Genomic DNA, 18,150 nt, shown 5'->3' on the forward strand with positions numbered 1-18,150 from the left:
TGCATTGAATCTGTAGATTGCTTTGGGTAGTATGGACATTTTAATCATGTTAATTCTTTCTATCCATGAACATGGTATATGCTTCCACTTATTTGTATCTACATGAATTTCTTTCTTCAGTGTCTTATAATTTTCTGAGTACAGGTATTTTACATCCTTGGTTAAATTTATTGCAAAGTATTTTATTATTTTTTGATGCAATTGTAAATGGGACTGTTTTCTTAGTTTCTCTTTCTAATAGTTTATTATTGGTGTGTAGAAGTGCAACTGATTTCTAGATATTTATTTTGTATCCTGTAACTTTACTAAATTAATTGATCAGTACTTGTAGTTTTGGGGGGATCTTTAGGGCTCTCTGTATACAGTATCATCTGTTCTTATTTAAAAGGATTGTTTAGTATTCAATTTTTTATAGAAAACCCCCCCCACAGCCAGTTACAGCAACAAAATCGCAATTAATAATAGGATCTGAACTGGGCATAGGGGAATAGAGGAGTGGGCATTCTGATCTGAGGGAAGAAGCACAATATAAAGTTGGAAATAAGAAGGCAAAGACAATCACAAGGTGAGCCTTGCTTTGAATGTGGAAATATTTAGAATCCCTTTGTAAGCATGCTGCCATTGTTTGAAGTAGATGTTTTTAAAGAAATTGCAGAGTACATATATTTGAGTATTTTGTATTAAGATATTGATATGTAAATTCTTCAGATATATATCTTAGAATTTAATGACATTTTTACTTAATTGAAAAATGTATATTGAATTGATAAAGAGAAATCTGAGTTTTCTAAAAGACAACTTTCTTGGTTTACTTTTTTATAGATATCATTTAAAACAAAGTGTTTCTTTAAAAATTATTTCACAGCTGAAGGAATATGCAAAAGTATTTAACCTTAGACTTTTGGTGGAGGGTGTAGGGTAGATCACAAATGTCCAGGTATATGTATATACTCCAGTGCTTATAGCTGCCTTGTGAAATAAATTGAAACTGATTGGGAGTTCCTTAAACTGAAAAACTCTTAGGAAAAGCTATTTCAAAAATATATGAATGGCTTCATCATTTTAAAAGAATAGATTTCTTTTAGAAGTAAACAGCTTACTCTTTTTGGTATAAAACACCTAGCCTGTATTAAACAAAAATAGATTTAAAACATTGTAGAATGAGTAGTGTTCAAAATGGAGCAAATATTCCTGGGGTTTTAGTAGATTTAGCACTTAAAGCACACTAATGCACATACCAGTTCTTTCAGGAATAAAGGTAAAATGGACGAGGATTAAATGTGAGAGTATTTAAATGATTCTCAAGATTTTCTGGTTCATGACTGGTGATATTGAACTCTATAGTCCTGGGCTTTAATTTGTGCCTGGTGCTGACCTGATGCTGTGCAGGGACACTCACTGCCTCCCTTCATTCAGTCCCTCTCATTATTCCCTCTTCTTGGGGAGCTTGCTTAGAACTGGGCATTAGTACTTTTTATTAAAATACTGAGCTACCCTGCCTACATTAACAGGGTAGTTTTGATATAAGATATATAGATAGATAGATAGATAGATAGATAGATATATCTCAGAACAAAGTCAGAGGCTAAAGTTGTTTGCTGTGATTTTACGTAATCAAATTAGCGGGGGGGGGGATATTTTTGGAAGGTATTTGGTTATACAGTGGATCAGCCTTGTAATAAGTGTAATCATGGTTAAATAAAGTTCCTGAGCTTATTTGTTCCATTGTTATTTTTTAGTGCATATTCAAAGAAATCTGACTACATAAATGGTGTGTGAAATAATCATTGCAATGTTGTGTATACTTGCAGATGATCTTAGTTCTTTTTGTCAGGAGTGTCTGTTAATGCAGAGATGTGTCTCTTCAGGTTCATGTGAAAATGGCAGATGAGGCTGTCTGTGTTGGCCCAGCTCCCACCAGTAAAAGCTACCTCAACATGGATGCCATCATGGAAGCCATTAAGAAAACCAGAGCCCAAGCTGTGAGTCCGAATGAATCTGCCTACTGCAGCTGTTTCGTATATAGTGAGCAGAAAGCTAGGGTTTCTATCTTTAAAAAAATAAGAAAGGATGATTGAAAATGCTGTTGCAGTTAGTTCATGTCATGTGAGTTAAATGTGACCAAATTTGCTACTGGAAATCAAAGGCTTTGTGGCATCTGGCAGTGTTGGTCGCTGATCCTGCAGGTGGCTGCTGGATTCAGCCTTCACACCAGGGAGCAGTTTCAGTTCATTTCCAAATATGCTAGGAAAAAAAAAATCCCAATTAGTTTTGAGCATTAACCCTTTCACTATAATAAGAGCATCAACAAACATTCTGTATTATAAACAGGATCCAAAAGGCGCCAGTTTAAATTCTATTTTAATCACTTAAAAATTATGTATACGTAGTATACTTCTAGAAATATAAACAAGGTAATTGGCAATGATTTTAATTTGGTCATATCAGTAGGATACATATAACTTACATGGAGAAATCAGTAATCCTCCATACAGCCCCAATTCTGTTTGAATGAAGTGGAATCCAAGGAAAAGGCTGGTTTTTGACATCAGAAATAGTTTTGTTGTTGTTGTTGTTGTTGTTGTATATGTTTTAATATCACAGAACTAATTACATATAATGTTAAAACTGCAGAGTTATCACTAAAATTGAATGATAGCAGCCAACATCAGCAATTAACCTGGAGTGTTTCAGTTAGTGTTCACATTTCTTTTGAAAGAAATGGATGTTTAAATAAGAAGCTGAATTCATGAACTCATGTTGTGGATGTTTGCAGTTTATTAGCAGAGTTAATGAAGGTAAAACTCTTAACTATAGCTTGTCAGAATGCAATGTTTAGTTGAATGCTTATATAAAATAAGATTGGTGGAATAAAACTCTTATCCTATGCTTCAGTAGTTTAAATTATTCTGTACCATGTTTACAAATGTTGATCCAGCTTTTAAAAACCTTGGATATGTAGCTACTTCTAGATTATGATACTAGCCTCTTCAGAAATTTGACTTTCCTTATAGTAGAAATTATTTTACTGGAAATATATTCAATATTGACTGATAGCAGAGTGGCTAAATTTATGTTTGGCCCATGTGGTAGAAGGAAAAATCACTCAATTAGAACAGGATGGTAGAGTTTAGATTGTAGCAGTGTGGCTTGCGTAGCATAGCATAAAGAGGTTGTGAATGGCTAAGTGGGGTGAGGAAGGAAGGAAGAGTGGATATCAGAAGAAAAGATCATTCAGAGTACAAAGAAATAGTATAAACTGAACTTTAATTTTAGTTAGTTTTGACAGAAACTGCTCTGTGGGAAATGGCTGAGTACTGTCATCAGGAATAAAGTGTTAGTTGGCTTGTAACTAGGGTTTTGGAAGTTAACAGTTCTTTACCGTTTAAAATCTGTCTTGCAAAAGATTCCCTTTAACATAATTCTTTGATCCACCAACTATTAGAAAATTCCTTAAACTTCTGGCTAAGGTTAGCCTCAGAAAATGGGGAGTTTTTTTTTTTTCATTTTTGTTTTTTTTGGTGAGTTGTTTTGAATAGGTAGTCAAATGCAGGTGGACAGGAAGATATGTAGGTAGACAGCTCTGATTGTGGTTAGGACAAAGGTAGTGTGCTTGAAGTGATTATAAAGTAGGCATTATCTTGGAATTTGAGTCTACTCAGGAATGTGTTTTGGAGCTGATCACTCTGTGAGAGAAGTAACCTTATTCAAGGGATCTTGAACACTAAACACATAATTGCACTGTTTTGCTTACTAAGGGTTTGCAACATGATAAAATTAAAACTGCCTTGTTTTTTCATTTCTAAGGTACATCCAGGTTATGGATTCCTTTCAGAAAACAAAGAATTTGCCAAATGTTTGGTAAGTTTGCAATGAACTGGAAGCTGTTAATTTATATTTCAGAAAGCAGTGTAATGGTGTTGCTTTTGTAAATATGGCTAGTGGTGAATTAGAGAATTTTAACTGACCCAACAGCTCTTTGAAAATAGATTGTGAAAAGTAAAGAGTTTTTATTCTGTAACCTGTCTTGATTTGAAGAGTAAAAATGGAAGTTATTAAATCACCATTATACTTAATGATTGACACCTAGTTTATTATATATTGCGTGGACTTTAACTTTTATATTTAAAAACTTCAGAATTTTAACTAATTATGTCAGGGAATCCAGTGATTTATTAATTTTTATACTATGAGAATAAAATATAAAATAAAAAATAAGATTCTATTTTTCCCTTTTATTACACATTGTGGCATTTATATCTTACTACCTTTTCTATTTTGGGAAAACTTTTATTATGACCTGAGTACCCTCCTGATGTCACCATCCTGGTTAGGTGAATTAACCAATATTTACTATTAAACTGATTTTCCAGGTGTATATAACTACATTCAAGATGGCACTGAAACCTTAGTGTTCAGAGGTTAAAATATGATTATGAATAATATTTCAAAAAGTTTATTAGAGCAATTCTATGTATTAAATTATTTTAGTTTATTATTCTAATATATTACTCTGTTTCTGTGGTGTACTTGTTTTTTGTTCTACCATGGATTCAAACTATTTATGAATATAATCATCATTTTCCAGATAAAATTTTCACTTGAAATCTGTAAATTTAATTTGGAACAATTCTTATGGCTAAGGTTAGTTCTGTATTAGAATTATCTATTTTAATCAATTTATTGTTTAAAAGTTAAGTCCTGAAGACTGTATTCAGTAATATTGTAATAACTGTTTATGGTGCCAGGTAAGTACTGGAAATATTGGGAGAACATTTTGTAAAGGATATGATTGTCTAACCACTGTTCTGCACACCTGCAACTAATACAAAATAATATTGAATGTAGATTGTAATTTAAAAATAAAATTTTAAAAAATAAAATAGGAGCCCTCCCCACCAAAAAAAAAAAAAAGAACACCATCACCAACCAAACTAGGGCCTAAAGAGGTTTTGACTTAAAGGTCACCTAGATGGTAATGGTAACAAGTGTCTGGAGAAGGCAAATGTGGTGGAGCTACCCAAAGGTCCAGATTTACTAGGTTTTGTGTAGTATATTCATTTTCTTATTTATGCTACCTTTCTATTTTTTATCTTTTTGTTTGAAAATTTGTTTGAGGTTCTGTCATTATGTAAGAAAATGATTTCTATATAATACTTATATTGAAATATACTTGTAGAATACTAGTGTAGTATGTTAAATTTAAGTTTGTATAGTTGAGGCATCTCTAAACTATGGATCATGGGCCAAGTGGATCCTGCCACCTATGTTTGTAAATTAAGTTTCATTGGCACACAGCCATGCTTATTTGTTTACGTGTGGTCTGGGGCTGCTTTTGGTCTACAACAGTAGAGCTGCATAGCTGTAACAGAGATGGAATAACCTGTGAAACCTAAAATATTTATTGTATGGCCCTTTATAGAAGAAGTTTGCAAACTCCTGGTAAAAAGGAATATGAGTCCCACAGAAGTTAAATGACATAGGCAGTAGATTCATGTATGCACTTATCTAATCATTTTTTAAAAATGTATACTTTGTATTTATGTTCAAGGCATTTGAGAAGGATATAAAAATAAATCAGATGTGGATCCTGCTCATGAGGAGTTCATAATCATCTTGTGGAAAATAAGACAAGTTACACAAATGACTTCAATTCAGAGAAGAAAATATTATGGAGTTCAAATTCTCTGTAAAAAAAGATAAGAAAGATTATTTCCATCAGGAGCATCATGTTAGAGAAAATAGTATAGAACATATGACTACTTTCCTTTCCCATTAATTTTCTTTCTAATCTTATCTCCTCAATTTTCCTTTATCAGTGCTGTGCCTCAGATATGCCAGACTATTTGCTGTTCCCCCAAATGACTGGCTCTTTCCTATTCCATGCCTTTCATCACTCTTTTTCCCCAGTGGGCATACCTGTCTTCTTGTCCCACTTTTCCAACTACTGTCCATCCTAAAGGCACAATTCACGTGTTACCTTTACTGAGACAGTTTTCTATATTCTTCTGGTGATCGCTTTCCTCTGTCTTCTAGAGCATTTAATTTTTTTCAAGTTCTTACTTGGTCTGTCACTTTCCACGTTATGTTAAAATTGTTTGGTTTATTTTTTTGTATTTTAATCTCCTGAGATGAGAAACTTGTTTCATCAGTCTTTGTTTCACTTTTGTTATTTGACCTATTGATTTCCACAAAAGTTCAGTAATGTTTTGGAAGGATTAAATAAATATTATTACATTGAGAATAATAAAACAATAATCAAGGAAACTTACCTCCTACCATAAGAAGGACAGTTTTGTAACCAGAAGGCAGTGTTATTGTATGTTTTTGTTCACTATGAAAATATGCACCCAGTGATAACTAACCCTCCTTTTTTTGTGTGTGCATCATGGCAAGGTTCTTATTGGGGATATAATTTTTCTACCATTAGAATCTTCCCACTGGCATATGCCATTTAAAGTGCCCCTTTTGGAATATCTGGTTATAGCTGGTAAATTCTGTAAAAATGGAACAGTGAAATGAAATTGCTTACTGATTTTGTTACACCATATAAATATTGTTTGTATGTTGGCTGACCAGCCATTGAAATTTGATAGTTATTCCACCTGGGTATATTCTTAGAAAGCTGATTTCCAACATAGTGGTAATAGATTACCATGTTAGTGGAAAGTTTTGGCCAGGAAGACTGGTAGAATTTGGAACATTTTTTAAGTTTAACACTATGGAGTTCTCTTTATTGTAATACTATGTCTTGAATTTGAAATTTAATCTAATATGTAGGTTTAGTTCCTATTTGTGTCTGGTTGTGTTGTTTTTAATTGCTGTTCAAAGATCAGCATAGTATTTATTTTATTTATAGAAAAACTATTTGTGTTTTATCTGATATATTGTTTTTAGTTAATAGCTATGAATAAAAATGGTGTGTTGATTTTTTCCCCCTGAATTTATGCTATTGTTTGTTTTAGAAAGCATACAGTAAGCCAAATGTAAAAGCGTACTAAGTTTTACAAATTTCCTTTATAGGGCATTATCACTTATGCTTACTTTACATGAAGTGGGATCAGATTACATATAATTCCTACTGTACAAGATTTAAATAAAACCATGTCTTGTTTGTTTTTCCTATATAATTCATGGAAGAAAACAAAGTTACAAGTTACCCTCATAAATAGCAACTTTCAGTAATTTTAATAGACTGAGCAAGAAGATTTTATTTCTGTATTGTTTTTCATTCTGTATTTTCCTTCTGGGCTCCTTGTATTCTGAGCACCCCCCCCCCCCCCCCCCAAAAAAAAGAATGATGAGAGGCTGTGAAGACTGTTAGGACTAAGAAAAGAAATGCTTAGAGTTTATGAGATAGCTTTGAAAAGTAAAACTACCTCTTCCTGGAAAAGGGGGATATTGGTTTAAAGGGAATATACACATAATATTTTTTCCCCAAATTATCATATCGTGTTTTAGTGCAGCACAGCATTATAAGTCACAGTAATTTGCCTTATGAGAAATTTTAATGTTAGATTTAATAATTTGTGTTTCACATTTGGGTCTTATCCATGTATTTAAAAGAACTGTGTATATATACATATAGATCTATACAGAATGCTTGGCATTGAGGTATAGGAGGGAACTGTGGCAAGCAGTTAAGATTTGAGGAATGTATTCTTTTATCTCCTTTTGGAGATTTTTAGCAAGATAAGGAATATAACGTGTGAAAACAATAATGAGATGTAACCTTTTAATCCATTAGATTAAATGAAAATTTTAAAAATAGCTGTAACATTCAGTGTAGGCAAGTGTACAGGTGAATTGTTCTTGGGAATGTAAATTAATTTTGGCTTTTTTTTGGTCAGATATTTGCCTGTATCTATCAAAATTTAACATGTTTATTCTTAGACGTCACAATTCCATTCCTAGAATTTCACCTAAAAAAGATGTACTTTTTAAAAATGTTCATTGTAAGGTTGTTTATAATAGCAAAATTTGAAAACAGCTCAAAAATTTTTCATCTGTAAAATGAAGAAACTGACACCTACTCTACACAGTTGTTGTAAGGAAAGAATCATTCTCTCTCTCTCTCTCTCTCTCTCTCTCTCGAATTTAGCACAAAGTCTGGCATAGTCAGGCAAATCACCTTAATCATTATAGGTGTTAATAATTAGTACTTTAGTAGATGGCAAGAGCTATTGAAGATTTTTAAGGAGAATGAGATAGTTTAAATTAGTGTTTTGAGGAAATTACTCTGATAGTTTTCATGCATATTTTGGGGGTTTAGATTTTTTTCCTTGTTAAGGAAATTAATATCATATAATTAAACTGCTATATACAGATGCATGATATAGTAGTTTTACAAATCCTTTGACAAATGTGATTTCATTTAATGTATGCAACCAATGAAGTTGGATATTATTAATTCTATTTAACAAAAAGAAAACTTAGATGCGAGTGCAGTGACTTACCAACAGTTACACTGCTAGTAAGTGTCAGAATCAGGACTGTACCTAAATTGGTTGACCATAAGCACAGAGCACTCTTAAAAAATATTATACCCTAGTTGGCTCACTTGGAAAAAGTGAGGGCATTCAAATAGTAGCTGAATAGTGAAGATAAATAACTGTAGGGAACTTAGCTAAAGCCCACAAAACCCGTCCCACTTTAATAGTAACAGAGGCAACACATGATCAGGTTGTAGGAAAATGACTGTTGTGTGGATAGAAACTTGAAGAAAGCATTTTGCTAGGTCATTGGTCTTCAGTTATGAGGTTGTATGTAATCCATGGTGTGTCATTATAGCTGTGAAGTGTGTGTTTTAAGTACTTTGTAACGCATACTAAAATTCTGAAGTTAGCAAGTTTACAGTGATTTTATTTAACAATATATATATTCTTAAAAATAATTTAGAGAGAATTTAAAATCATTCAGGTGATGCTCTATTTACTGATATTTGAAAAAAAATATTTTTGAGTAGGAGAAAAAAGGAGAGGCTTAGACATTGCAATCACAGAGTTGTATGTAACTCTTATCTATATAGTCCAGGCAGCTCATGGGAATGTGTGGGTGACTTTTATTTATTTTTATCATGGTTTAATAAAAGTTGAGAACTGTTACTATGCTATATTTGGTAGTCATCTAGTTTTAAGTACATAATTTAAAAAAATTATTAGAATTTCCATTATGTATACAGATCTTTGATTTTATTATATTAAAATTTTTAATTTTTGAAAATATAAAATTTTAGAAATTAAAAGTCTTACATATTCATTGAAAAATAAGGTTTCCTCCATCTGTGAATCTCTGACCCCAACTTTAAGTTTAAATCCCTAGGGGCTACTACTGCTACCATTCTTCTGGAGCCCAAATGCCAACATGTTAAAATTTGGCTATCAATTTGTCATATAATGTACTCCTATTTGCAAAATTTAGGTTTTATTTGTTTATAAGAAAAAATCCTTTTCTTCCTTTAAAGCTTTTAAAAAATAGATATGAAATATCTACCTACAGATGCACTTGTACCATTCTCATTTAATCTTCATGAAATTCTGTGATATATTGTTTTTATCCTTAGTTTTATAGAACAGAGAACAATCTCAGAATTAAATGCTGTGCCCGATGTCACATAGGTAGCAAATGAGAGTATACATTCCAACAGAATGACCATGACTATAAATCCCATGCTCAATAAATGTTCCAAACTGTTTCTATGATGAATTGGAACTAGACTGGGTTGTTAGTGGTTTTAAAAAAAAATTGTTACCTTTGCCTGCTGCCTATTTTTTTGCTATCAGTGGAAACTTTTCTTTTTCTTCTTCTTCTTCTTCTTCTTCTTCTTCTTTTAAATCCCCTGATGCTGTCATGTTAGTCTAAAAATGGAATTGTTTCTTTGTTTTTCTGATCTCCTGATCTTGCATGCCAGTGAGGGTGACTGTCTTCACTTGGATTTACTGACTTTATATTTTAAAACTATACTTCATTGATTATGCTATTACAGTGGTCTGAATTTTTCCACCTTTATCCCCCTCCACAAGATAGCTCCATCCCTCTAGCAATACCTCTCTTAGTTCCTGCCTGTGGGTCATACATATAAATTCTTTGGCTATTCCATTTCTTTGTACTGCTGTTAACATCTCCCTGTGTGTTCTGTACCTGCTAATTTGTACTTAATCCCTACATCTTTCCCCTTATTCTTCCCCTTCCCCCTCCCAACTGTTAACCCTTCAAATGATCTCTGTATTAATCATTCTGTTACTGTTCTGCTTGTTTGCTTAGTTTCTTTTTTAGATTCCATTGTTGATAGTTGTTAATTTATTGCCATTTTAATGTTCATAGTTTTGATTTTCTTTTTCTTAAATAAGTCCCTTTAAAATTTCATGTGATACTGGTTTGGTGGTGATTAACTCCTTTAGTTTTAGCTTGTCTGGGAAGTACTTTTTCTGCCCTTCAATTCCAAATGATAGCTTTGCTGGATAGAGTAATCTAGGTTATAGGTCCTTGCTTTTTATCACGTTGAATACGTCTTGCCAGTCCCTTCTAGCCTGCAGAGTTTCTTATGGGAACTCTTCTGTAGGTAACTCGCTGCTTTCTTTTGTGGCTTTTAAGATTCTCTCTTTGTCTTTAACCTTTGGCATTTTAACTATGATGTGTCTTGATATGGTCCTCTCTGGGTCCAGCTGTTTGGGACTCTGTGCTTCTTGGACTTGTATGTCTATTTCTTTTGCCAAATCAAGGAAGTTTTTTTTCATTATTTTTTCAAATAAGTTTTCAATTTTTTGCTCTTTCTCTTCTTCTGGCACCCCTGTGATTCGAATGTTGGTACGTTTGACATTTTCCCAGAGGCCCCTCCCTCATCCTCATTTTTTTGGATTCTTTTTTCTCCTTGTAGTTCTGATTGAATGATATATTTCCCCTTATGTTTCAAATCTTGCCTTCATTCACTCCACTGTTGATTCCCTGTAATTTTTAAAAAAATTTCACTTAGTGTAATCTTCATTTCTGCATAGGTTTTTTAATGCTGTTGAAGTACCCAGTGAATTTTTTGAGCATCCTAATGAGGCAGTGTTTTGAACTCTGCATCTGCTAGATTGCTTATCTCCATTTTGTTTAGTTCTTTTTCTGGAGTTTTGTTATGTTCTTTCATTTGGGCCATATTTCTTTGTCTCCTCATTTTGGCAGCCTCTCTGCGTTTGTTTCTATGTATTAGGTAGCAGCTACTTTGAGTCCCTGTCTTATTAGCGTGGCCTACTGTAGAAAGTGCAACTGTAATTTGGATGAGGGTGGAGCCTTAGGTAATTGCCAGGGTAGGACACCCGTGTGAACCAGGCTGATGGAGTCTCAGATATGGTGTTGCTGATCTGTGGCTCTCTGTGGGGGAGGGCTCAGGAAAGGGACAGTGGCTGCTGCTTAGCCTCTGGTGTTTTGTTCTGGAGGACATTTTCCGTCTGCCCCTATTATGATGACAGACACTTCAGTTTCTTCCTACATGCCACTGGTGCCCTTCTAGATGCTGTCTTGATGCTGGAGCCCAGATGGAGTGAGTCTGCATTAGTCCTAAGACTGTTGTGGGTTCTTGAAAAGGAGATGCCTGAAAGTCCCACAGTTTCTTGTGCTACCTTGACCCCCATTGGTTTTTACAGACAGAAGTTATGGGGACTTATATTCCTTGTACAGGGACCGTGGGCTGTGTGGGCTTGGACCTCTCCTTCCTGAGGTATCTCTTCTGATTTTTATCCACCCCATGTGGTGGGACCTCCCGTTCCTTGTTTCTGGGTCTCCGTGTTTCTACATCTCCTCGCCTTCTACCCATCTGTATGAATGTGATTTCTTTAATTCCTTGGTTGTTGGACTTCCATATGGTTTGATTTTCTAATGATTCTGGGTGTTAGTTATTTTGTAATTTAGTTGTAATTTTTGCTGTGGTTGTGCAAGAAGGTAAGCATATTTACCTATGCTTCCACCTTGACCAGAAGTCCTAGAGTTCAGATTTGCTGACTTTATAAGTAAAATACTTTAGTGAGCCAGTAGAGCTATAAAATACAGTCACTGGTGCCTTTTACCACTTGTAAGTATTTTTATGTTGAACTAATCAAGTCTCCCTGAATTTAGGAGAGAGTGTTTGGTGATCCCTTTCCTTTTGACAGTGATTTTGTAATACATTTTCAGTTGTGATTCTTAAATATGTCATGTTGAAAAGAAATTATGAAGATCTATAAAAGAGAATTCATAAAACTCTTATCCTAACAGAACATCTTTTAAAATGTTTGAGAATATTTCTTTTTTCTTCCTGCATTTTGGATTAAAGTTCAGCTTCTGGAATATTTGTTGAAGAATTTGAAGATGATGTTGAGTAGATATACTCTAAAGTGGAGACCTAAAAAGGAAAAATTTTTATTTTTGGGAGTCTTTTTAAGGATGCAGATAAGGCAAATACATTTAGGGTTGTGGGGTTTTGGGAGTGGGAGTGGTTTCAATAAGAAGGTTAAGAATCTGGGGTTTGATGAGGTTCGCATTTTCTTTGCTTAAGGTTAATACAGTTTGAATCGTTTCTTTTTTAAAACAAAGGCAAATTTATTGAGGCTCTGCAGTGAGCAAGAGCACTGAGATAGGGCATTAGGTTCTCTGCTGCCAATGTGGGGCTTAGGGGTTTTTATTTCTTGGGAACACAAAAGTTGCAGGGGTTAACCAATTAAGGTGTAGCTTGGCAGGCTTTTTGCGTTTTTAGGAATGCTGAGGTCCCACCGAAGTCCGGGTATGTGTCAGTAAAGCAAGGCATTCTGGGATATGCAGGATTTATTATGGGATGCTCGAGAGAGAGAGAGAGAGAGAGAGAGAGAGAGAGAGAGAGAGAGAGAGAGAGAGAGAGAAAGGAAGGAAAGAAGGGAGGGAGGGAGGGAGGGAGAGAGGAAAGAAGAAAGGAAGGAAGAAAGGGAAAGGAAAGAAAGAAAGAAGGAAGGAAGGAAAGGAAGGAAGGAAGGAGAGAAAGAAAGACACACAGAAAGAAAAAGAAAGAAAGAAAGAAAGAAAGAAAGAAAGAAAAGAAAGAAAGAGAAAGAAAACTTTCCAAACCAGGTATGAGTTTGTTGCTGCGGTCTGTGACTTGGCTTTAGATCTGAAAAGCAAACTTAAAAGATGTTAGAGTAGTTCCTGGACCATTGTTTTATAGTTGCATATTGAAATTGCTGTAATTCTGGCAGGCCTTGACTCAGTGGAGCACTTTTTGAGAACATTTTATTCTACCTGTTTCAAATGCATTGGCCACATTTCAGTAAAACCTTATTTATGGGTGCTGATATTTCAATTTCACATAGTTTTGACAAGTCACAGACTAGTTTTTATATTCCCCATGTCTCCAGTACAGGGGGGGAAAAGCCCCTAGAAGGAGGGTATAGAGTACTGCCACATCCTAACAACAGAACTTTGAAAAATTTTTACCTTAAATGTATTTTATTTTTTGTGTTATTACAGTTATCCCAAAATTTCCCCCTGTCTCTCTCCACTCAGCCCCCACCCCCAGACAATCCCCACACCATTATCTCTGTTCATGGGTCATGCATGTGTGTTCTTAGGCTACTCTATTCCCTATGCTGTACTTTGCATCCCCATGAGTATTCTGTAACCACCAATTTGCACTTAATCCGTTCACCTTTTTCACTCATTCTCCCAACATCCCTCCATCTGCCAAACATCAAAACGTCCTCTGTATCTATGATTCTGTTTCTGTTCTGCTTGTTTGTTTTTTAGGTTCAATTAGTGATAGATATGTATTATTGCCATTATATTATTCAAACATTTTTCTTCTTAAAGAAGACCCTTTGACATTTCATATAATACTGGTTTGGTCGTGATTAACTCTTTAGTTTTTTTCTTGTCCAGGAAGCTTTTAACTGACCTTCAATTCTAAATGATAACTTTGTTGGGTAGAATAATCTTGAATGTAGATACTCACTTTTCATTACTTTGAATACTTTTTTTCCAGTCCCTTTTAGCCTGCAAAGTTTCTTTTGAGAAATCAGGTGGCAGCCTTATGGGAGCTCCCTTGTAGGTAACTAACTGCTTTTCCCTTGCTGCTTTTAAGATTCTCTCATTGTATTTAACCTTTGGCATTTTAGTTATAATGTGTCTTGGAGTGGGCATCTTTGGGTCCATCTTATTTGGAACTCTCTGTCTCTCCTGGACTTGTATCTCTATTTTCTTCACCACGTTGGGATTTTCTTTACTTCGCTTGAGGTTAATACATTTTGAATCTTATACTGTAGGTCTCCTCCTCTTTTTCCGTACTGTCTTGTTGCAGTTATTAGTAGAGCCTGGAGTCCAAGTTAAATTCTCTGCTACTTCTTAATTTTGTGTTCTTGGACAAATTTCTTAATGTTTGACCAAAGAATCAAGTGTCTTGTACTTACTGGTTGTATGGAATATCTTCCTCCATTTGACTCTTTATATTAAAAACATGTCTCTTGTAGCCAGCATGTTGTAGGGTCATGATTTTTAAATTTGATAATCTCTTTTAATTGTAGTGTTTAGTCTATTAAATTTTTTGTTTACCTTAGTTTATTTTCTTTAATAACAGTTTATTGAGATATAATTCATATACCATAACCCTCACCTTTTACAGTATATAAATCAGAAATTTTTGTATAATTATCAAGTTGTGTAACCATCACCACTACAAAATTTCAGTAAAATCTGTTAACATTTAGTAAATTACTGACATAGCCGGGTTTATGCTTACCATTTTATTGTTTGTTTTCTGGTTGTATTCTCTTTTTACCTTATGTTTTCCTTTTCTGTTTTCTTTGGATCATTTTTCTGTTTGGAATTCCATTAAAATTTACCTGTTGGGTCTCTCTTTTACATTTCTTTGTTACTTTTTCTTGGGATCACAATATATCCTTAACTTTATATGCTCTACTTAGGGTAAGTATTATATTATTTCAGGTATAAATGTTGAAATATTTATATAGTTACATCACCATTTTCTACATATAGTATAGTTGTCATATATATTTCACATGCATATATTATAAATTCCATGGGAAAATGTCATAATTTTTGGCTTTAAATATGTTTAAAGATAGGTCATTTCCTTCATTAAAGACCCATATATCATTCAGTGGAAATTAAGAATGATTATTACTTTGGTCCATTTTTAGGGACACAGAAGAATTTATGTCTTTACTTTTTTTTATTATATTTTTTACTGTGGTAAATTGTATATAACATAAAATATATCCCTTTCACCATTTTTAAGCATGCAATTTAGTGGCATTAAGGACATTTACATTGTGCAACAGTCATACTGTTCATCTCCACAACTTTTTCATCGTCCGAAACCAAATTTCTGTACTCATTAAATAGTAACTCTCTAGTTTCTCACTCTTATCCCTGATGATATTTGTCCTGCTTTCTGTCTCTATGATATGCATACTCTAGGTAGCTCATATAATTGGAATCATACAATATCTATTCTTTGGTGACTGGCTTATTTAAGTTTGCATAATGTCCTCAAGGTTCATCTATGCTACAGCATGTGTTAGAATTTCAGAATTTCATTGCTTTTTAAGTCTGAATAACAGTACATTGTATGGATGTACCACATGTTGCTTCACCATCATATGTTGTCACCCAACTTGTACACTAGTAGATGGCTGAAATCATGCTTTCTAATTCTTTTGCATCACTCAAGAAGCTTTCAGTATATCCTTGTTAACTATTTGTTAGATGAGAAAAGTTGCTAAGTTAAAATTTGGAACTCTGAAAATATTATAAATGTGGAAAAGGACCCTTTGAAAAGGCCCCCTGTATTTTTATGTATTTTAATGCTACTTTTAATATATAGTAACTTTTTGATCTCTTAAAATTGATTGTCATCCATTTATTTTTATGTAACCCCTAAACTAAGAATAAAGTAGGAAAGATTTTTTTGTTTTAGTGCAGGTAAATGATAGATGCAGTGCAGGTGCAGATAGATGATTTTGTTGGATTGAATGAAATAACATTAATTATCACTGTTACATATAGTTAATGACTCTTACTGCCCCAAACAAGTTCTAAAATTAAACTTTTAAGTGCATGCTTTCTATAGTAGGCAAAGAGGCAGAAATAATGAGATGATTGCTGGGGCTTTGTTTTTAGACCGGACCTTACCTTATCTAAATATATTGTTACAAGGTTCGTGGGGCACCATATTGAAGCACAGTGTGTGATATGCTAATTTGCTAAGCAAAGAGAATTCATTTCTCATGTGTGCTCATTTCCCTACATGCTTAATGGCATATTTGTGTGCACCCCTGCATGTACGCAATGTATGTATTTTCTTAGCTTTTTATTCAGCGTTTCATATGCTAGTTGGTTGTTGACTATATGTGTTCAGAGAAATAAGAACATATTAATCGATAAAAACTGTGTTTCATTTCCTAACCATTATATTTTATTTACAAGGTAATGTCTTAATTAATAATGGCAGGTTTAGAGATGCTGTTGTTGATTAGAATGCCACAATTTACATAAAATATATTTGATGTATAGACAGAATTGGTTATATATAAGGTGGGGGGAAAGGTTTACAGTTCTGAGTATGCAAAACACATTTTTTGTATTATTATTTATTAATTATTGTATTATTTTCCATATGAACAACTAGAAACCTACTTTTGCCCCACCCTATGTTTATATATTAGACATAAAATGTCAGTATATTTCACTAGGGTAGCACACATTAGCTCAGTGTTTGCTATTACTGTGCAATGTTATAATATTTGGGAGGCTAACCTGGTTACACTACGGTTGAAAATACAAATTAAAATCAGTTGAAAAATAATTGTTGAATCTGAGTGGTGAATAATTGGGGATTTATTATACCATTGTTTAGTTTTGATTATGTTTGAAACTTTTCATTAAAAAAAATTAAAAGAAAATACGTTAGGCATATAAGAATTATGGCTTTCTAAAAAATTCTGAATTAACCTAGCTGATGTGGCCTAGTGGATTGAACACCAGCTTGTGAACCAAAGGGTGGCTGGTTCGATTCCCAGTGTAGGGCACATGCCTGGGTTGCAGGCCAGATCCCCAGCAGGGGGCACGCATGATGCAACCACACATTGATGTTTCTCTCCCTCCCTTCCTTCACCACTCTAAAAATAAATAAAAATAAAACCTTAAAAAAAAAATCCTGTATTGTTTTGGGAGGCCAGATTATCATAGAGTAGTGAATTCAGAGTTAATTTGGTTGTCTTGGGGAATAAATATATTAAACCTGGGAGATTTTAAAGCTCTCTTTCACACCCATTGAAAGGGGATTTTAGCCATTGTCTTTGACATATTTCCCTGCTATCAAAATGTCTTTTTTTTTTCTTCTTCATCACTTACTCTTGATAGATTCATGACAAGGAGAAAGAGAACAATGTTTTATCTTTATCCTTTAATGTTAGTAGAACAGGCACCAAATTAAAATCAAAATAGACTATCTAAAAACATTACCTTTTCCCAGGTCATCTTGGTTTTTCACATATTGACTCAAGCATGTCCACTGTAAAGTTAGTCAAGAAGCACCTTTCTCATGTATATAAACTTAGTTTAGAGGTAAGATATAAAAGGAAGCTCCCTCCTGGATGATGTCATTTACAAAAAAAAATCTACTTGTTAAGAGAGTTTAATCTAGAGCAATAAGGAGTAACTTTCATTATCCCAAGGATCACATTAAAATTTTTATGCTTTATGTCCCATGATGATAGGCCCTTTCTGCTAGGTCTGTTTATCATGATATATGCTTGCATTAGAGTACCTGCAAAACACATTAATTGCCACAAGAAATAATCATGTTTTGGTTCTCTTGTGTTTTGTTTATAATAAAATAATAATTTGAGAAATTAAGCCCATCCTTTTTCGTATTACTCTGTTAGACCATTGATTCCCTCCCTTATGGAATACCCATTAACACATGGCAGAGTTTGGAAAAATCATGTAGTATATACAGTAGGAAAAGCAGCTACCACTGCTTTTATATATATATATATTTTTTTTTTAAATTTTCAAGGAACCAAACCTAGCAAAGGGTAAAAATCTATGTGGTTTAATTTTGAATAGATTACAAAAATAAAAGGGAGACCATCATTTCATTTACATGAGAGGTTTACCTTCTGGCAAGAGCAGGAAGTTGCCAGG

The 18,150-nt window shown here is 33.7% G+C and overlaps 1 protein-coding gene across 4 annotated transcripts in view; it reads left to right on the forward strand.

Annotated features, from left to right (window-relative positions):
• PCCA (propionyl-CoA carboxylase subunit alpha) overlaps positions 1 to 18,150 on the forward strand; it is a 409,489-nt gene that overhangs the window by 57,214 nt on the left and 334,125 nt on the right. For all 4 annotated transcript variants that reach the window (XM_054574346.1, XM_054574344.1, XM_054574345.1 and 1 more), the window contains exons 5-6: positions 1,869 to 1,982; positions 3,808 to 3,861. In XM_054574346.1, the coding sequence (XP_054430321.1) occupies positions 1,869 to 1,982; positions 3,808 to 3,861 (168 nt within the window). The remainder of the gene's footprint in view (positions 1 to 1,868; positions 1,983 to 3,807; positions 3,862 to 18,150) is intronic.

The sequence above is a fragment of the Pteronotus mesoamericanus genome, unplaced genomic scaffold (genome assembly GCF_021234165.1).
Source record: "Pteronotus mesoamericanus isolate MK-2021 breed Mesoamerican mustached bat unplaced genomic scaffold, CSHL_Meso_final contig_26, whole genome shotgun sequence".
NCBI classification, from domain to species: Eukaryota; Metazoa; Chordata; class Mammalia; order Chiroptera; family Mormoopidae; genus Pteronotus; species Pteronotus mesoamericanus.